This window comes from Arachis hypogaea, chromosome 1 (genome assembly GCF_003086295.3).
Source record: "Arachis hypogaea cultivar Tifrunner chromosome 1, arahy.Tifrunner.gnm2.J5K5, whole genome shotgun sequence".
Lineage (NCBI taxonomy): Eukaryota > Viridiplantae > Streptophyta > Magnoliopsida > Fabales > Fabaceae > Arachis > Arachis hypogaea.
This window is the reverse complement of record NC_092036.1, coordinates 87209444-87226165: the sequence shown is the minus strand read 5'-3', so window position 1 is coordinate 87226165 and position 16722 is coordinate 87209444. Positions and strand designations below refer to the sequence as shown.

General features: G+C 37.1%; 2 protein-coding genes across 2 annotated transcripts; both read left to right on the top strand.

Annotated features, from left to right (window-relative positions):
- The first annotated feature begins 6200 nt into the window (after positions 1-6200).
- LOC112695656 (RNA-dependent RNA polymerase 2) lies at positions 6201-10873 on the top strand. The gene is made up of 4 exons (XM_025748090.3): positions 6201-7012; positions 7336-9257; positions 9509-9659; positions 9796-10873. Exons 1-4 carry the CDS (start codon positions 6455-6457, stop codon positions 10558-10560), a joined length of 3396 nt encoding a protein of 1131 aa, XP_025603875.1. The 5' UTR covers positions 6201-6454; the 3' UTR covers positions 10561-10873.
- A 4547-nt stretch (positions 10874-15420) lies between these two features.
- LOC112743703 (uncharacterized) lies at positions 15421-16710 on the top strand. The gene is made up of 2 exons (XM_025793039.1): positions 15421-15736; positions 15851-16710. The coding sequence occupies exons 1-2, from the start codon at positions 15421-15423 to the stop codon at positions 16708-16710; spliced, it is 1176 nt and encodes a 391-aa protein (XP_025648824.1).
- Positions 16711-16722: the final 12 nt, after the last annotated feature.

Below are 16722 nucleotides of genomic sequence, written 5' to 3'. Positions count from 1 at the left end.
TGCTTTCATTTTGGAGGAAAAATGAATTCATGAGGAATTGACACCTCACTTTTATTAGTTGATAATGTATTAAATATTAATTTTATATAATTATAATAAATATATTTCTCTTAATATAATCATGCATTATTCGTTAAATGTTAATTGTAATATAATTATAATAAATATATTTTTCTAAAATAAATTTAGAAAAAAAATAGTGATTTCATTTTAGAGAAAAAATGAATTCATAAGGAATTAACACCCCAATTTTATTAGTTGGAGAAAAAATTCGATTTTAGTATATTTTGTCATTATTATACATTTTTCTCTAATCATATATCCACTGTTTTCTTTTCTTTGTTTTAGCATTTTGAATCTGGGTTTAACTTCTCGTAGTTCTCACTTCTCAGTCATTCTATTAGATGTAGTTGATAACTATTGAAGGAATTCAAAGAAGCAATAGCTACGGAAGGAATCCCTACCTTGAAGATCTAGAGCAAAAACTTAATAGAGAGCTAGATGACATTCTGAACAAAGAGGAATCTTTTTGGTTGCAGAAATCTAGGGAGAATTGGATCGTGGATGGAGATAGAAACACCCGATACTACCATACTAAAATAATTGTCAAGAGGGGGAAGAATAGAATTATGAAGCTCAAAGGAACAGATGGGGAGTGGATCGAAGAAGAGGAGGAGCTAGGAGACCACATTATTAACCACTTCAAAAATATCTATCAAAATGAGGTAATGACTGTTCCTTTTGAATTAAAATACTATGTCCCACCTGATTTTACCAATGATGATTGCAGGAGACTCATAACACCCCCAAATGAGGAAGAAATGAGGAAAGCCATTTTCAGCATTGGCTCCCTGAAAGCACCTGGAAGTGATGGATTCCCTGCTCTCATCTATAAGAGTAACTGAGACAGCATGAAAGGAAAAGTACAGGAATTCATAGATATGTGCTGGAGGAATCCAGAAACTATCAGACAAGCAAACTCCACCCTCATTGCTTTGGTGCCTAAGATCAACAATCCAGAGCTGATTAACCAGTTCAGGCCTATAGCACATAAGGTCATAACAAAAGTGCTAGTGGAAAGGTTAAAACCACACTTGAATGACAGAATAGCGGCGCACCAGTCAAGTTTCATACCGAGAAGGAAAATTCAAGACAACATCATCATTGCAAAGGAGCTTATTCACACTATGAAGAGAATGAAGGGGAGAAAGCAGTTCATGGCGATCAAAATAGATTTCAAAAAAGCCTATGACAGGATGAGTTGGGATTTTCTCAAGATTAGATTGGAAGAATTCAGATTGCCGGATAAGATGGTCGAGATTATAATGCAATGCGTGAGCACGGTATCGTTCAATGTTATTTGGAATGGGAATAAGATAGAAGAATTTATTCCAAGAAAAGGATTGCGACAAGGGGATCCCATTTCGCCCTACTTGTTCGTTATGTGCATGGACAAGCTCTCGCATCTCATAGAACAAAATGTGCTGGACGGGGAATGGAAGCCGATTGGGGTGGGTAGAGATGGACCAAAAATTTCCTATCTTATGTTTGCGGACGACCTTCTTCTTTTTGCGGAAGCAACACAAGACCAAATGGCAAGAATAAAAGGTGTCTTAGAAATTTTTTGTAATGCTTCGGGGTTGAAAATAAACAAACAGAAGACAGCTATTGTGTTCTCTAAGGGTACGGCTGGAAGCACAAAGGAGGAGATTCTAAATTTGTCTAAATTTAAAGAACAGAAAGAGCTAGGAAAATACTTGGGAGCGAGCATCTCTGACAAAAGGGAAGGAAAGGAGAGGTATAAGGATATAGTGAGAAGGGTTCAAAGCAAACTTAAAGACTGGAAGACTAAGTGTCTTTCCTTGGCAGGAAGGTTAACACTTGCACAATCAACTATTAGTCCGATTCTGAACTACCAGATGCAGCACGAAAGGGTACCTAAGGGAGTTTGTAGAGAGGTGAAAAGACTTCAAAGAAACTTCATATGGGGAGACGAACCAAATAAAAAAAGATTGCACCTGATTGGATGGAAGACTATGTGTCTCCCAAGGCACGAAGGAGGATTGGGGTTCAGGAAGCTATCATCCATGAATGATGCTTTCCTTATAAAAATTTTATGGCAAATGGATGAAAATCCAGAGCAGATGTGGGTGAAAGTCCTTAAGCACAAATACTGTGATGGGAACCTAATTGATGATGACACGCAAAGTAGAAACACAGATTCAAGCTTCTGGAGAGAAGTTCTCAAGATGTGGCCAACTTTTCAATCAAACACTATTAAGTTTATTGGGAATGGAAGGGGTACTAGATTTTGGCATGATCACTGGCTTGAAGGGGTAGGAGCACTGCAAGAGAGTGCCAAAACACAGATTTCAGATAGCAATAGCCTTGTCTCAGAATGGGTGGAAGAGAATGGAGAATGGAACCGGAGAAAACTCAATACCTATCTGCCAGAAGAGATTGTCCAGAAAATTACAGCAACATACCCTCCTCATTCTGAGGCAGATGATGATAGAAAAGGGTAGAAGTATAATGAGGAGGGAGATTTCTCGATTGCATCGACCTATAAATCTCTAAACAATTAGAACAAACCCAATAAAACTATTTGGAGTCACCTATGGAGTTGGAAAGGCCCCCAAAGAGTCAAGGTTTTCATGTGGACTGTTATGCATAAGAGAACTCTTACAAATCAGAGAATAGCAAGATTGTTTGGTGGAAGTGGAGACTGCAAGGTTTGCCAAGGAGTGCAAGAAGATCTTCTACACCTATTCAGAGATTGCGCTAAAGCATCAACAATTTGGGTTAATTTTCTTAATCCTATGGAATTGCAGAAATTCTTCAGTCTTAATTGGGGAGATTGGGTGGAAGCTAACCTAACAAAATAATTGGGACAGAACCAAAATATAGATTGGAAGGATATATACATGGTTACATGCTCAAAAATCTGGTTTTGGAGAAATAAGGAAAATCATGAGGACAACTACAGAAGACCAATCCAGCCATACACAGAAATCATAAAAGAAATTCAGGAAATTAACAAAGCTTTTGAAAAAGCTTACCTGATGGGAAAAGCGCGGGTGAGAAGACTGGGCCGGGTGGGGTGGAAACCCCCGCCGAAGGGATGGCTGAAGCTTAATGTCGATGGAGCATCGGGAGGGGATGCGGCGGCCTCCTGTGGGATGAGAACGAGAAGTGGGTTGCGGGCTTCACTCACACGATTGGAAACTGCTCTGCCCTCATCGCCGAACTGTGGGGTGTTGTGCAAGGGCTGAACATGGCAAGGAGATTGGGGATAAAGAAGATAATGGTAGAATGTGACTCAGAGGGAGTGGTGAAGTTATTGAATGAGGAAAGAAAGTTAGAAAGGCACCCTAATTCTCTGATTAGAAGGATTAGTGAGCTGAAAAAACTTGATTGGAGAATTTTTTTTGTACATAACTATAGGGAATGCAACAAGTGTGCAAATTGCCTGGCCAAGAAGAGTATTGATCTTGATTTTGGGTTTTTGTTCTGGGACTATCCATTCCCAGAGTTAGTTAGCATTCTCCAGGAGGATGAGAGAGGGGCTACCTTACCCCATTCTATCTGTATTTAGTTTCTGGTTTTTTCCTTTTGGGCGTTTTAGCCCCGTTTTGAATACCAAATAAAAAATATATATATATTAGTTATGTGGTTAGTTTTTAAATTCATATTACCATCCGAGGTGAAACTGAAAAGCAACAAAAAATTCACGTAACTTTTTAAAAAATTATATATGAATAAAAGTATTACATATTAATAAAATATTATAAAATTATTATATATTAAAAAAATTCTGTTATAATATATTATATTTTTTATTCAAAATAATTTTAGAAAATTTATATATTAATAAAAAGAAAAAAATATTGAAAGCCAATATATTTAATGTACAATGTGTACAATAGAAATTAAATTGAACAATAATTTAAAAATCAAATTTTTTAAATTAATTTTTCAAAAATTAGATTTTCAAAAAATTTAAGAAGGCCATCATCTATATTGGAATTTTGCTACACATCCAAGTATTTTTTCATCCAAATTTTATTCAAGTACGTCCAACACCAATAAAAACTACTTTCATTAAAAGAGCGCCATTACACGTGCTTTATCTTCTTTTGCCCCCTGCGCTTTTTCTTCTTCTTCTCCCCTGCGCTTCTTCTTCTTCTTTCAAATATGTTTTATTCATTTAGTACTATACAAATTGTTTCACCATGAGTACATGTTCGGTTCATTACGCAGAAAGCTGTTTGAATTTGATTTTATCTAATGAATTATGTTTCGTTCATTCAATACTATACAATTGTTTCACCATGAGTACGTGTTCGGTTCATTATGCAGAAATCTGTTTGATTTGATTTTATATAATAGATTATCTTTCGTTCATTCAATACTATACAATTGTTTCACCATGAGTACGTGTTCGATTCATTATGCAGAAAGTTGTTTGAATTTGATTTTATATAATGGATTATGTTTCATTTATTCAGTACTATACAATTGTTTCACCCTGAGTACGTGTTCGGTTCATTATGCAGAAAGCTGTTCGAATTTGAATTTATATAATGGATAATGTTTCATTCATTTAGTACTATACAATTGTTTCACCATAATAACATGGTCGATTCATTTATGTTGTGCATACTTCAAAACTCTTCCTCCTCGCCTTCTACTGCTTCTTCACTTAGGAGAGAAGGAGAAAAAGACAAAAAAATACAGCAACAACAATAACAAAAGAATGACGATAAAGAGAAAACACGTGAAGAAGAAGGAATGCAAAAAAGGAGGAGGAGAATGAGGAGGAGGAGGAAAGCAAAGAAGAAAAAGACGCTCTGTACACAAACGAGCATGAGAAAGAGAAGAAGAAGCGCGGGGGAGAAGAGAAGAAGAAGAAGAGAAGAAGCGTGAGGAAAGAAGAAAGCGAAAAAAGTGCGTGACCTAAAATTGTTTGGGTGAACTTGGATGCTAAAATTGATTGGACACGGAAAATATCTCATCCATTATATAAAAAACATTTACTCTCACTGATAATTCTAATCCCTCTCCCTCAAACCCTAATTTCTCTCCCCAAACCCTATTTTCTCTCCCGCATACAACGCAGAGAGCCTTCATGAGTGGCAGGAAAATTCCACCAGCCGCGCTGAAACTGACGGGATCGCCGGCGTGAGAAGCGCTTTGCTGAAGACCAAGCTGTACCCTAACCCCAGCGAGGAGCTTCTGAAGAGTGAGACGAACTGGCACGCAACGCGGTTTCCGAGGCTGGGCTTGATGAATCCCTTAGCGAAGAAGAACGCCGCAGCGAATGGAAGGATTTTAGTGAGGATGGAGACGCCAAATTCGAGGATAGCGACGGCGAAGGAGGACCAGCTCCGACGTGGCTGAACAAACGTTCGACAGAAGAATTTTCTGCACCTTTAGCCGGACGCATCATCGGCACGAAACAACGACAGGCATGATAGCGGCGACAGCAGCGTTACCGGAGAAGCGTATGGATCATTGGAAGATCGATGCTGGACGCACAGACCGATGATGGGAGAAAGTATGCAGCGAAAGTTTTATATATGCATGTAGATATTTATTTTTCATGTAAATGAGATGTTTATTCTTAATGTAAATGGGATTTTTGTTCTTTATATAAATGAGATGTTTGTTCTTAATGTAAATGTGATGTTTATTTTTCTTGCAAATGAGATGTTTGTTTTTAATACGGCACTCGAGGTTGGTGACGACGGGAGATGGTGACGCTGGGGAGGGAGTTTGGATTAAAAGGGAGTGTAATTAGAGTTAAAAGGGAGATGATGGTTAAAATTTTCAAGGGGTTAAAATAATCTAAATGTTCAATTAAAATAATTTAAATGTTCAATACAGTAGATATGCAGATTATTGTTTTAATGAGTATTTAGATAATTAATTTATTAAATTTGGTTGAAGCATAAAAATCTAAGAGTGATTAGTTTTATATGTAACCGACTGTTGGAGTGGGTGACGACTAGAGAAAATGTCATGGTGCTATTAGAGCCGTTGAAATTAGGCGATGCTAGAATATCTTAATAGTGGATAGAAGATAGTTAAAATTTAAAATTAAGAAATAAAAAATATTTATTACTAAAATTTAGGAGATATTTCTTATTTTTTAATTTACTATGAGCCAATAAATTAATCCATTATAAACATTGTTAAGATTTTTTTTTTTGTCTCTCGAGAGAAATTCTATATAAAAAATATTCCCTCTTAACAAAACCCTTTAAAGGAAAAGGGAAGAAAGAGGGAAAGGAAAGCATCAAGCATAAGAAAACAGCAGTGAGCAGTCCAAAGCTGAAAGCTCCAAAAAGGGGGCAGTGTGACTGGGACTGTGACTGTGACCGTGACTGTGAGAGTGAGGGTAAACAAGGGTTGACTGAGTCCACCGAGTCACTCACTCGCTCACTCACCTACAATGGAGACCCTGACGGCCACATCCGACACGGGCACGACCGTGCGTGTCTCCAACATCCCCATATCCGCCACCGCCACCGACCTCGTCCACTTCCTCCAAGCCACACTGGGACCCTCCTCCGTCTTCGCCCTTGAGATCTTCACCGATCAGAACAACGCCACCTGGAACTCCCGCTCCTTCGGCCGCGTTCAGTTCGAGACACCGGACGCCAAAACCAAGGCCCTCTCCCTCTCCCACCACAACACCCTCGTCTTCAAATCCCACTTCCTCCACCTTTCCCACGCCCCCGACGATGTCGTCTTCCGCCCCTCTCTCCCCTCCCACCGCCTCGAAAACGGCACCCTCTATGCCGGCTTCATGGTCCGCGACGACCGCATGAGTGTGCTGCACACCTGGGAACGTGTCAGGGGCTGGCCCATGCCCGAGAGGAGGAAGATCGAGTTCTGGGTCCCACATGATGGACAGTGCTACAAGCTCGAGATTTGGTTCGAGGATATTCTGGAGGCCAATGGGTACTGTTTGGGTGGTGGTGACAAACTCAATGCCCTCCTCTTGAAGGTACATCCAAGTGCTTCTTGATTAATGTGTAGTGCCTACAAGGTGTTTGATTTTTTGCCAATGAGCTTCAGAACTGTGTGTTGTATTGTCTTTTTTTCTTTTTTTAATGGTCTGTTATGCATGTGGGTCTTTGCCAAGCTTTGGTACAGTATTTTTCTTACAAAGTAATGATCTTTTTCTGACTAGGCTATGCACTTAATTTTGTCGTCGGTTGATGTAATTTTTGGTTTGTTATATAAACTGCAATGACAATGTTGCAATTTTTCATCTTGATCTGTAATTTTTCTGAACTTCTAACTTTTGCTTGACTATTTCATTCTCAGCTGAAATATGCACCAAAGATTTATCAGAAAAAATTTGGGTCAAATGTGTCGTCGAAGTTTAATGCTGCTAATGGTAGGTACCATTTCTGCAAGGAGGATTATGATTTTACTTGGGTGCGTACGACAGACTTCTCAGCTATGAAGGCACTTGGACATTCTACATCGTTTTGTTGGGAGATTGAGGAAGGACCATTCAATCAGGATATTTTTTGTAGTTTCCCGCTCTACAGAGAAATTCTGAAAGATCTAACTCTAGAGGAGGGGGAAGAGTATTGTTCTCCGGCAGAAATAGTTCCACTTGTAAACTGTCTTTCTACAGATACTAAGATACCGTATGAGACCCTTTTCCAATTGAATTCCCTCATTCATACCCAGAAAATCAGTCTTGCATCAGTAGATAGTGATTTCATTGACTTGCTAGGAAGTTTAGATGAAGAAACCAAAGCCCTGATTTTTCAGAAATTGCACAAGCTGAATTCCACTTGTTATGAACCTCAAAAATTTGTGAATACTCAATTACATGTGCTAAGTAGTAAGGGTAGAGGTCCTCATCCATCATCGCAGAAAAGGCTGATGGAGAATAACATAATGAGCTGTCATAGAGCCTTGATTACCCCAACAAAGATTTATTGTCTTGGTCCTGAGCTTGAAACCTCAAATCATGTGGTAAAGCATTTTTCTCAATTTGCTTCAGATTTCATGAGGATCACTTTTGTTGATGAGAACTGGGGTAAGCTTCCAGTTAATGCTGTATCAGCTAGTTTGCAAAAGGGAATCTTTTCAGAACCTTTTAGAACTAAAATATATGAGCGGATATTGACTATTCTTCGAGATGGGATTGTAATTGGTTTGAAAAAATTTGAGTTTCTGGCCTTCTCTGCGAGTCAACTCCGATCAAATTCAGTTTGGGTTTTTGCTTCAAGTGACAAGTTGAAAGCAGCAGATATTAGAGAATGGATGGGATGCTTCAACAATATTCGCAGCGTTTCTAAATGTGCAGCGAGGATGGGTCAGTTGTTCAGTTCATCAATGCAAACTTATGAAGTGCCCATTCAAGATGTGGAAATAATTCAAGATATTGAAGTTGAGAGTGATGGTATAAAATACTGTTTCTCAGATGGTATTGGGAAAATTTCCCTCTCTTTTGCAAAAAAGGTTGCTGAAAAGCTAAAGTTGGATAAGAATCAGATTCCATCAGCATTTCAAATTCGGTATGGTGGATACAAAGGTGTTCTTGCTGTTGATCGCCATTCCTTTAGGAAGTTATCGCTGCGTGGCAGTATGCTTAAATTTGAATCGAAAAACAAAATGCTTTGTGTCACTAATTGGAGTGATTCAATGCCTTGCTTTCTCAACCGAGAGGTTATATCTTTGCTGTCTACTTTAGGAGTAAAAGATGAGGCGTTTTTGGCAATGCAGCAGGAACAAGTGCATTTGCTAGGAAGGATGTTGACTGACAGTGATGCGGCTTTGGAAGTTTTGGAAACCCTAAGTGGAGCTGATTCTAAAAGCATTCTAGTGAAGATGTTGCATGGATTTTATAAGCCGAACAGTGAGCCTTACCTGGCGATGATGCTCAGAGCAAATTATGCATACCAGTTATCTGATTTGAGAACTAGATGCCGAATATTTGTTCCCAAGGGTCGTATCTTGTTAGGTTGCTTGGATGAAACTGGTCAATTGGATTATGGTCAAGTATTTGTCCGCATAACTGTGCCCAAAGCTAAGCAACAGTTTGAAGATGAAAGCTTGAGGAAAGTGGATGGTGATGACAGCACTTGTATACTAGTGGGGAAGGTGGTAGTAACAAAAAATCCTTGTCTTCACCCTGGAGACATCAGAGTCCTTGATGCTGTCTACAATGAAGAACTAGAGGAAATGGGTTTGAGGGATTGCCTTGTATTTCCACAAAAAGGTCGTAGGTATGTATAAGCTGCATTAAATTTGCAAACCACATTTGATTGCAATCATTATTTTATTAAAGGTGAAATTATTGTATTCTTACATTTATATTTAGCCAGGTTGGGTTTTCTTTTCTCTTGATAGAAAGTCCAGGTAGATTGTTGTTAACTAATGAGTCATTAATCTTTTGGTAACAAAAGAAGATACTTATTTTGTGGTTAGTTGGTGCACTGATGTCTTGTAATGCAAATACTGTTTCGTGGGCATACAGGCCTCATCCAAATGAATGCTCTGGGGGTGACCTTGATGGAGATTTATTTTTCTTAAGCTGGGAGAAAGATATGATCCCATCTCACACTGATTCTCCAATGGACTACACGGGGAGGAGGCCTCGTATAATGGACCACGATGTGACACTGGAGGTAATTTAAACAGTCAGATAAGTATATATATATATATATATATATATATATATATATATATATATATATATATATATATTAACATTGATAAGTATGAAACCATTCCTTATCTGCTTACCTATGTTTGTGAGAGTAGGAAATCCATAGGTTTTTTGTTGATTACATGATCAATGATACCTTGGGTGCTATCTCAACCGCTCATCTGGTTCACGCTGACCGTGAACCAGAAAAGGCCAGGAGTCACAAATGCCGGGAGTTGGCAGAACTTCATTCCATGGCTGTTGACTTTGCAAAGACTGGAGCACCTGCTGAAATGCCAAGAGTTCTGAAGCCAAGAGAGTATCCGGATTTCATGGAGAGGTTTGACAAGCCTATGTATATCTCCAACGGGGTACTAGGAAAACTCTACCGTGACATAACTGAGTTGAAATTGCAAGTAACATCAAGCTCTGCCTGGTCAGAGAAGCTTGCTGAGCAATACTATGATCACGAACTTGAAGTTGATGGTTTTGACGCCTACCTTGAAACCGCATCAAGTCACAAAGAAATGTATGCTCAGAAGATGACTAGTTTAATGAAATTCTATTGTGCAGAGACTGAAGATGAGCTGCTGACTGGAAACTTGATAAACCGCGCGTCATATTTGCAGCGTGATAACAGGAGATATGGAGATATGAAGGACCGGATCCTGATCTCGGTCAAGGATCTTCAGCGTGAAGCCAAAGAATGGTTTGAAACAAGCTGTGAACCCCGTGAATATCAACCTATGGCATCTGCATGGTATCATGTGACCTATCACCCAAAATATTACCAGGAAAACTCCAACTTTTTGAGTTTTCCATGGATAGTTGGTGATATTTTACTGCATATAAAGGCTGTATATAGTGGAGTTAACAAATAGTAGCTTGGTCTAAGGATTAGGATCACTCCTTGCCAAATGAATACCAGAGGGTCATGTTCTCATCTCCACCCTCCAACTTTTACAATTATAATAATTTATCCTTCTCAAGTTTATTTAAAAAGGAGGATCATAATGTTAATCTGAGGTTTTCTTTTGGCATATTATATTCTTGCTTGGTGGTTGGCCCATTCTCCTACAACCGAAGATCCTATTTTTGGTATTGTAAATATAGAAGTTATAGATATTATTACATTAAAATATTTGATTTAATTATCTATTATCTCAATGGTATTTTAAATTGTAATGTGATTAATTAGTTGTCAGTCTAGTTTATAATACACTGATTGAAAATTTAAAAAGGTCTCAAATTAATTTTTGAAAAATTTTTAAATTTTGAAATAGTCCTTTCAAATATTTTTAATTTTTTTCAAAAGTCAATATCGTATAATGTTTTTATTAACCAGACTAGTAAAATATTATTAAAAATATATAATAAATAAAGAATACAAAACATAATAAAATATATACTAAAAAATAATTTTATTTATTAACATAAAAATATCATAAAAAATAATATTATTTAAATATTAATTTATGATACCTATATTTAGATGATGTAAAAATCATAATAATAACAATAAAATCTAGAAGTCATTGCATTATGAAAGCCATTATTTATATATCTAAATTTTTAAGATATTGATATTGAATAAATTTAGAAAAATATTCCTATGTAAAAAGATTTTTTTTTTTGCATAAATTCTAACTATGGTAGTACAAATTAAACAGATTTAATTACAAGTCTATTTTATGCAATATCACAATCAGTAAATTCAAAAGAAAATTTAAAAAATGAATGAAACACTTAGATTTATCAATACATTTCTTCTTCAAATATTGTAAAATATTAGGAGTTTTAGTGTTTCACATTGGAATTTTGTAAATCATCTACATTGATTTTGTGGTTAATTAAAACTTACAAATTTGACTTCACAGATGATTTAGTTCACACTGCATGCAAGTTCCAAATTTTTACCTTCATAAGCATCTATACAAATATTTCCAATAAAAATTTTGTTAAATTAGAGTTCTCATATCTCTTCAAACAACACTAATTCATTCTTTTCTTCGTCACTAAAGAATGATAATAGAATATAGTACTTATAGATTAAATTAAATTAATATCTAGTCAAAAATAAATATGGGTCTATTTATTTTAAATTTTATTTTTGCAAAATAGTGTCTTTCCAAAATTTATTTTAAAAATACAAAATTTTTTTTATTTATAAATAATCAAATTTGAGATAAATAAATAAACAATTTTGGAAGTTAAAATTTATTAATTTAGAAATAATTATATAAATCATTTGAAGATACTATTTTAGAATTTTTAGAAACTTTTAGGAACTGTTTTAAAAATTTTTTAAATTTTTCAGATCTGTTTTATACTTCAATGTAGAGATTAATTTGTCCATATTGCACATGTAAATACATAACGACCATGTGTGTAATTTGATGTTCTATGTCAGCTATACTAACAAAAGGAATTGTATTGTCTAACGAAAATAAATATTAGAAACTATTTGGAGTATTTTAAAATTTGAGAGACTAAAATATTCGATTTTAAAAATCTTAAAAATTGATTTAAATAATCACTCTTAATTGCCATCAAAATTACTGCTATGTTCTCCATTTAAAAGATTTTTTAGTGGTAAATAATTGTTAAGATAATTATTAAATTTATTAAGCATATAAATATTTAAATGAAAAAGATAAAAATATTTTTAATTAGTTATTTGTTGGTTAATTTTTCATTTTTTAATTTTCTTTTGTAAAAATATAACAGAAAAATTAACTAATAATTCATTAAAATCGAAAAATAATATTTGATTTAAATAAAAATAATAATTATGAAGAGAGGAAATAATGTGTTAGGTGAAAAAACCATATACGTCTTGTCATAAAATCAAAGCATAGAAATGCCAAATAAATAATGCAATCCACACTTATATTCGTGTGACATTGAGGTAGAACTACTGTACAGAAACGTAGGCGTTGCGCACATTACGATATGACTCGCATCCAGACCTTAGGATCAAAAATTCAAAACACTGTACGATTTTTTTTTTTTCACTCGCCAGGACCTTACTGCCTACACTATAATTAAATTTTCCAATATTTATTCAAGAAAGGAATAAATTAATAGATAAAACAACTCAAGTTGATTTTAAAGCCCCTCGATATAGTGGTGCCTTATGCAATAAGTGGTTCAATCAAAATTTGTTTGGAACAACAAAGTCTTGATCTCTAAACATGAAGTGTAATTCTTATATATTTTTATAAGTAAATACAAAATTATCTATCAAATCAATTATTATATAAACAACTATATTAAATATATATTAAAAATAAAACATACATTAAAAATAAATTATATATATATAATGTTTGATTTAATAATTGATATTGTGTATATAATATTTTTGTTATATAAAATATATATAAAATAGGACAAATCACTTAATTAGGTCATGGTGAATAAAATTTTACGCAAATCTGCCAAACTAAAATTTGGTTCATGAATCAATCAATGCACGTTTTTATATAGTTCGAAGCAGTTCAATTCGAACTCCATTTACATATAATTCGAATCACCTTGATTCGAATTATACACACACGCACACACGAATTAATTCGAATCAACCTAATTCGAATTACACATAGTAATTCGAATCATGGTGATTCGAACTACACCCGTGCACGCGTTTCCAAGTAATTCGAATTTGACTGATTCGAATTATTCATGGTATAATTTGAATTATGTTGTTAAAAAATTAATAATTTAAAAATTTTAAAAATATATTTTTTATTTCATACATTAAAAAAAGCTAACAAAATATTTAATTACGAGACTTTTTTAAAATATTAATAAGCTATCAATTCGAATTCCATATAATACTCTTTTGTCTATTTTTAATAGTTCATGAATATTTTTTAATAAATTTATTTAAATTATACTACAAAAAATATTTTATTCTATTTAAAACAATTTAAAAAAATAGCTTACAAAATGTTAGGAGTACTATAAAAATTTGTAATGTTCTAATGACTTAGATAAATACATGCATGTACTCAAATTTTAAATAAAATATTCTACATAGTCAATAATAAATTAGAAATGAAAGAAAATATTTTATTACATACAAAATAATTAAAAAATATATTTTATTCTATAGAAAATAATTTTTAAAAAATGGCTTAAAAGATGTTATGAGTACTATAAAAGTTTGTAATATTCTAGTGATTTAGGTAAATATATGATAAAAATATTTTTTCTTTAATTTCTAAATTATTGTTGGGGTAAAAAACATATATGTGCCAAGTGGGGTACAAAATTACCCAAATCAGCCAAATGAAATTTTGATTCATGAATCCGCCAAAGAACAATTATATGTAATTTGAATCAACACGACTCGAATTTGATTTCAACGTAGTTCGAATTGACTTAATTCGAATTACTCCCAAGTAACGTGCCTAAGTAATTCGAATCAATATGCATCGATTTAATGAAACATAGTTCGAATTGAATCAATTCGAATTAGTAGCATCAGCAGCATGAATAAGGAGTTCGAATCTACTTGATTCGAATTACTTTTGTTTGCTAACTAAAACTAATTCGAGTTGATATGATTCGAATTATATATATAGTGCGAATGAAGTTGATTCGAATTACTATGAAGCGGAGCTTTATATATATGATGTGAACGTGAGTTGCTCTCAATAGAGGGATCAGATGGCTAGTGAGGATAGTTTTCTAGTATTGGTTCACCACAGAGGATCGATTAAGAGAAACAGGCAGTTTCCCGAGGTGAGGACACCAGAGCTGTTGGCAAAGTTGGTTGATGTGGTATCCAACTCGGGGGGTCCGAACCGGAATACACACACTGCAGCCATGGTGGCCGGTTCTAGTTCGAGACCTGCCGTTGCTTCTTCGTCTGTCCCTGCGTACGAGACACCGACCCAGCCTGTCGCATCCCCTTCATTCACTGTTGACCTCAGGGGCAATGTCGGCGACGAGGTTGGTACAGGGGAACATCTTCTGACCTCATTACATTGTGCTACACCGGCTGGTGTTGGAGACGGATTGTTTGATGATCCAGATGACGATGATGTTGAGCCGGATATGATTGTCGATGACAGTGGCGATGACCTCGGGGCGAGTGACCCGAGAGGGGGCCGCTGGTAGATCTAGTTCTGGCACATAACAGTACCCACCCCATTTTTCATCATTGGACCTGGATGCCATGAAGCAAGAAGTGCTTCCTGGGCAAGCCACTGGATTTGGCGCTAGAGATGCAGACGAGTCTGCTGGTATGATAGAGTTCCAGGTTGGTCAGCAGTACCAGGATAAAGATGAGGCCCTGTTGAGTGTGAAGACTTACAGCATCCGCCGAGGGGTACAGTACAAGGTAATTGAGTCTGACTATCGCCGGTATGTGGGAAAGTGTTCTGAGTTTGGGAATGGGTGCACATGGTTGATTCGGTTGAGTCTCCGGCAGCGCAAGGGCACCTGGGAAGTGAAACGGTACAACGGACCGCATACGTGTCTCACCACCTCTATCTCCAGCGACTATAAGAGTTTGGATTATTAGTCATTCGACATTCATTATGCCAATGGTGAGGGCTGATGCATCTGTCAACGTCAATGTGCTCCAAAATGCCACGGCCGCCCACTTTGGATTCAGGCCGACGTACAGAAGGGTCTGGATGGCGAAGCAGAAGGCTGTTGCCATCATCTATGGTGACTGGGATGAGTCGTACAACGAGCTCCCTAGGTGGGTGTTAGGAATCCAGTTGACCATGCCTGGATCAGTAGCAGTCCTTCGGACATGCCCTGTTCGAGTTGGGGGACAGCTCGACGAGTCTCAAGCTTATTTTCACAGGCTGTTTTGGACGTTCCCACCTTGTATCGAGGCATTCCGTCATTGTAAGCCGTTGGTGAGTATTGACGAAACCCATCTATACGGCAAGTATGGGGGAACGTTGCTTGTCGCAATTGCACAGGATGGGAACTCCAACATACTGCCCGTGGCATTCGCACTTGTCGAGGGTGAGAATGCTGAGTCGTGGTCCTTCTTTATGTCTCACCTCCGTCAGCATGTGACACCGCAGCCAGGTCTGTTAGTTATTTCTGACAGGCATAACGGCATCAAGGTCGCGCTTGAGTCTCCTGATAGGGGATGGCTACCTCCGGCTGCATACCGTGCATTCTGCATTTGACACGTAGCAGCTAATTTCGCCCTCACCTTCAAGGGTAAAGATGCTCGTAGGCTTCTTGTGAACGCTGCATATGCCAAGACCGAAGTGGAGTTCGATTACTGGTTTGACATTCTGCACTCTGAGAACCCGGCGATGTGTGAGTGGGCGAACAGGATTGAGTATTCGTTGTGGATGCAGTATCGTGACGATGGTCGCAGATTCGGGCACATGACGACCAATATCTCTGAGTGTGTGAATACAATCCTGAAGGGTGTCAGGAACCTCCCTGTGTGCTCGCTGGTGAAGGCCACATACGGCAGGTTGGCTGAACTATTCGTCCGCAAGGGGAGGGAGGCACAGGCCCAGCTGGGTACTGGACAACAATTCAGTCAATACCTGGTAAAGTGTATCGAGGCAAATCTAAAAATGGCGAGGTGCTTCACGGTGACTGTATACGACAGAGATAACTCGGAGTACACCGTGGCAGAGACGACTCCGGCTGGTTCGTTCTCACTGGGAAGCTACAGGGTTTCACTAGGTTCTCATACATGTGATTGTGGATACTTCCAGGCACTTCATTTCCCATGTCCGCACGCATTGGCATGCTGTGCCTACTCACGTGTTACTTGGCAGCCATACGTCCACCCGGTGTATCGACTTAGTTATGTTTTCAGTGTATATCAGATGGGGTTCACTCCTCCCATTCCGGAGGGATTCTGGCCACCTTATGACGGGCCGACCGTCATACCGGACCCGAGTATGAGGCGTTCGAGGGAGGGTCATCCACGGTCCACTCGAATACGGACCAATATGGATGAGACAGATCCGAACCGGCCCAAAAGATGTGGCCTTTGTAGGCAACCCGGACACACTCGTCGGAGTTGTCCATAGGCCGGGGGACCC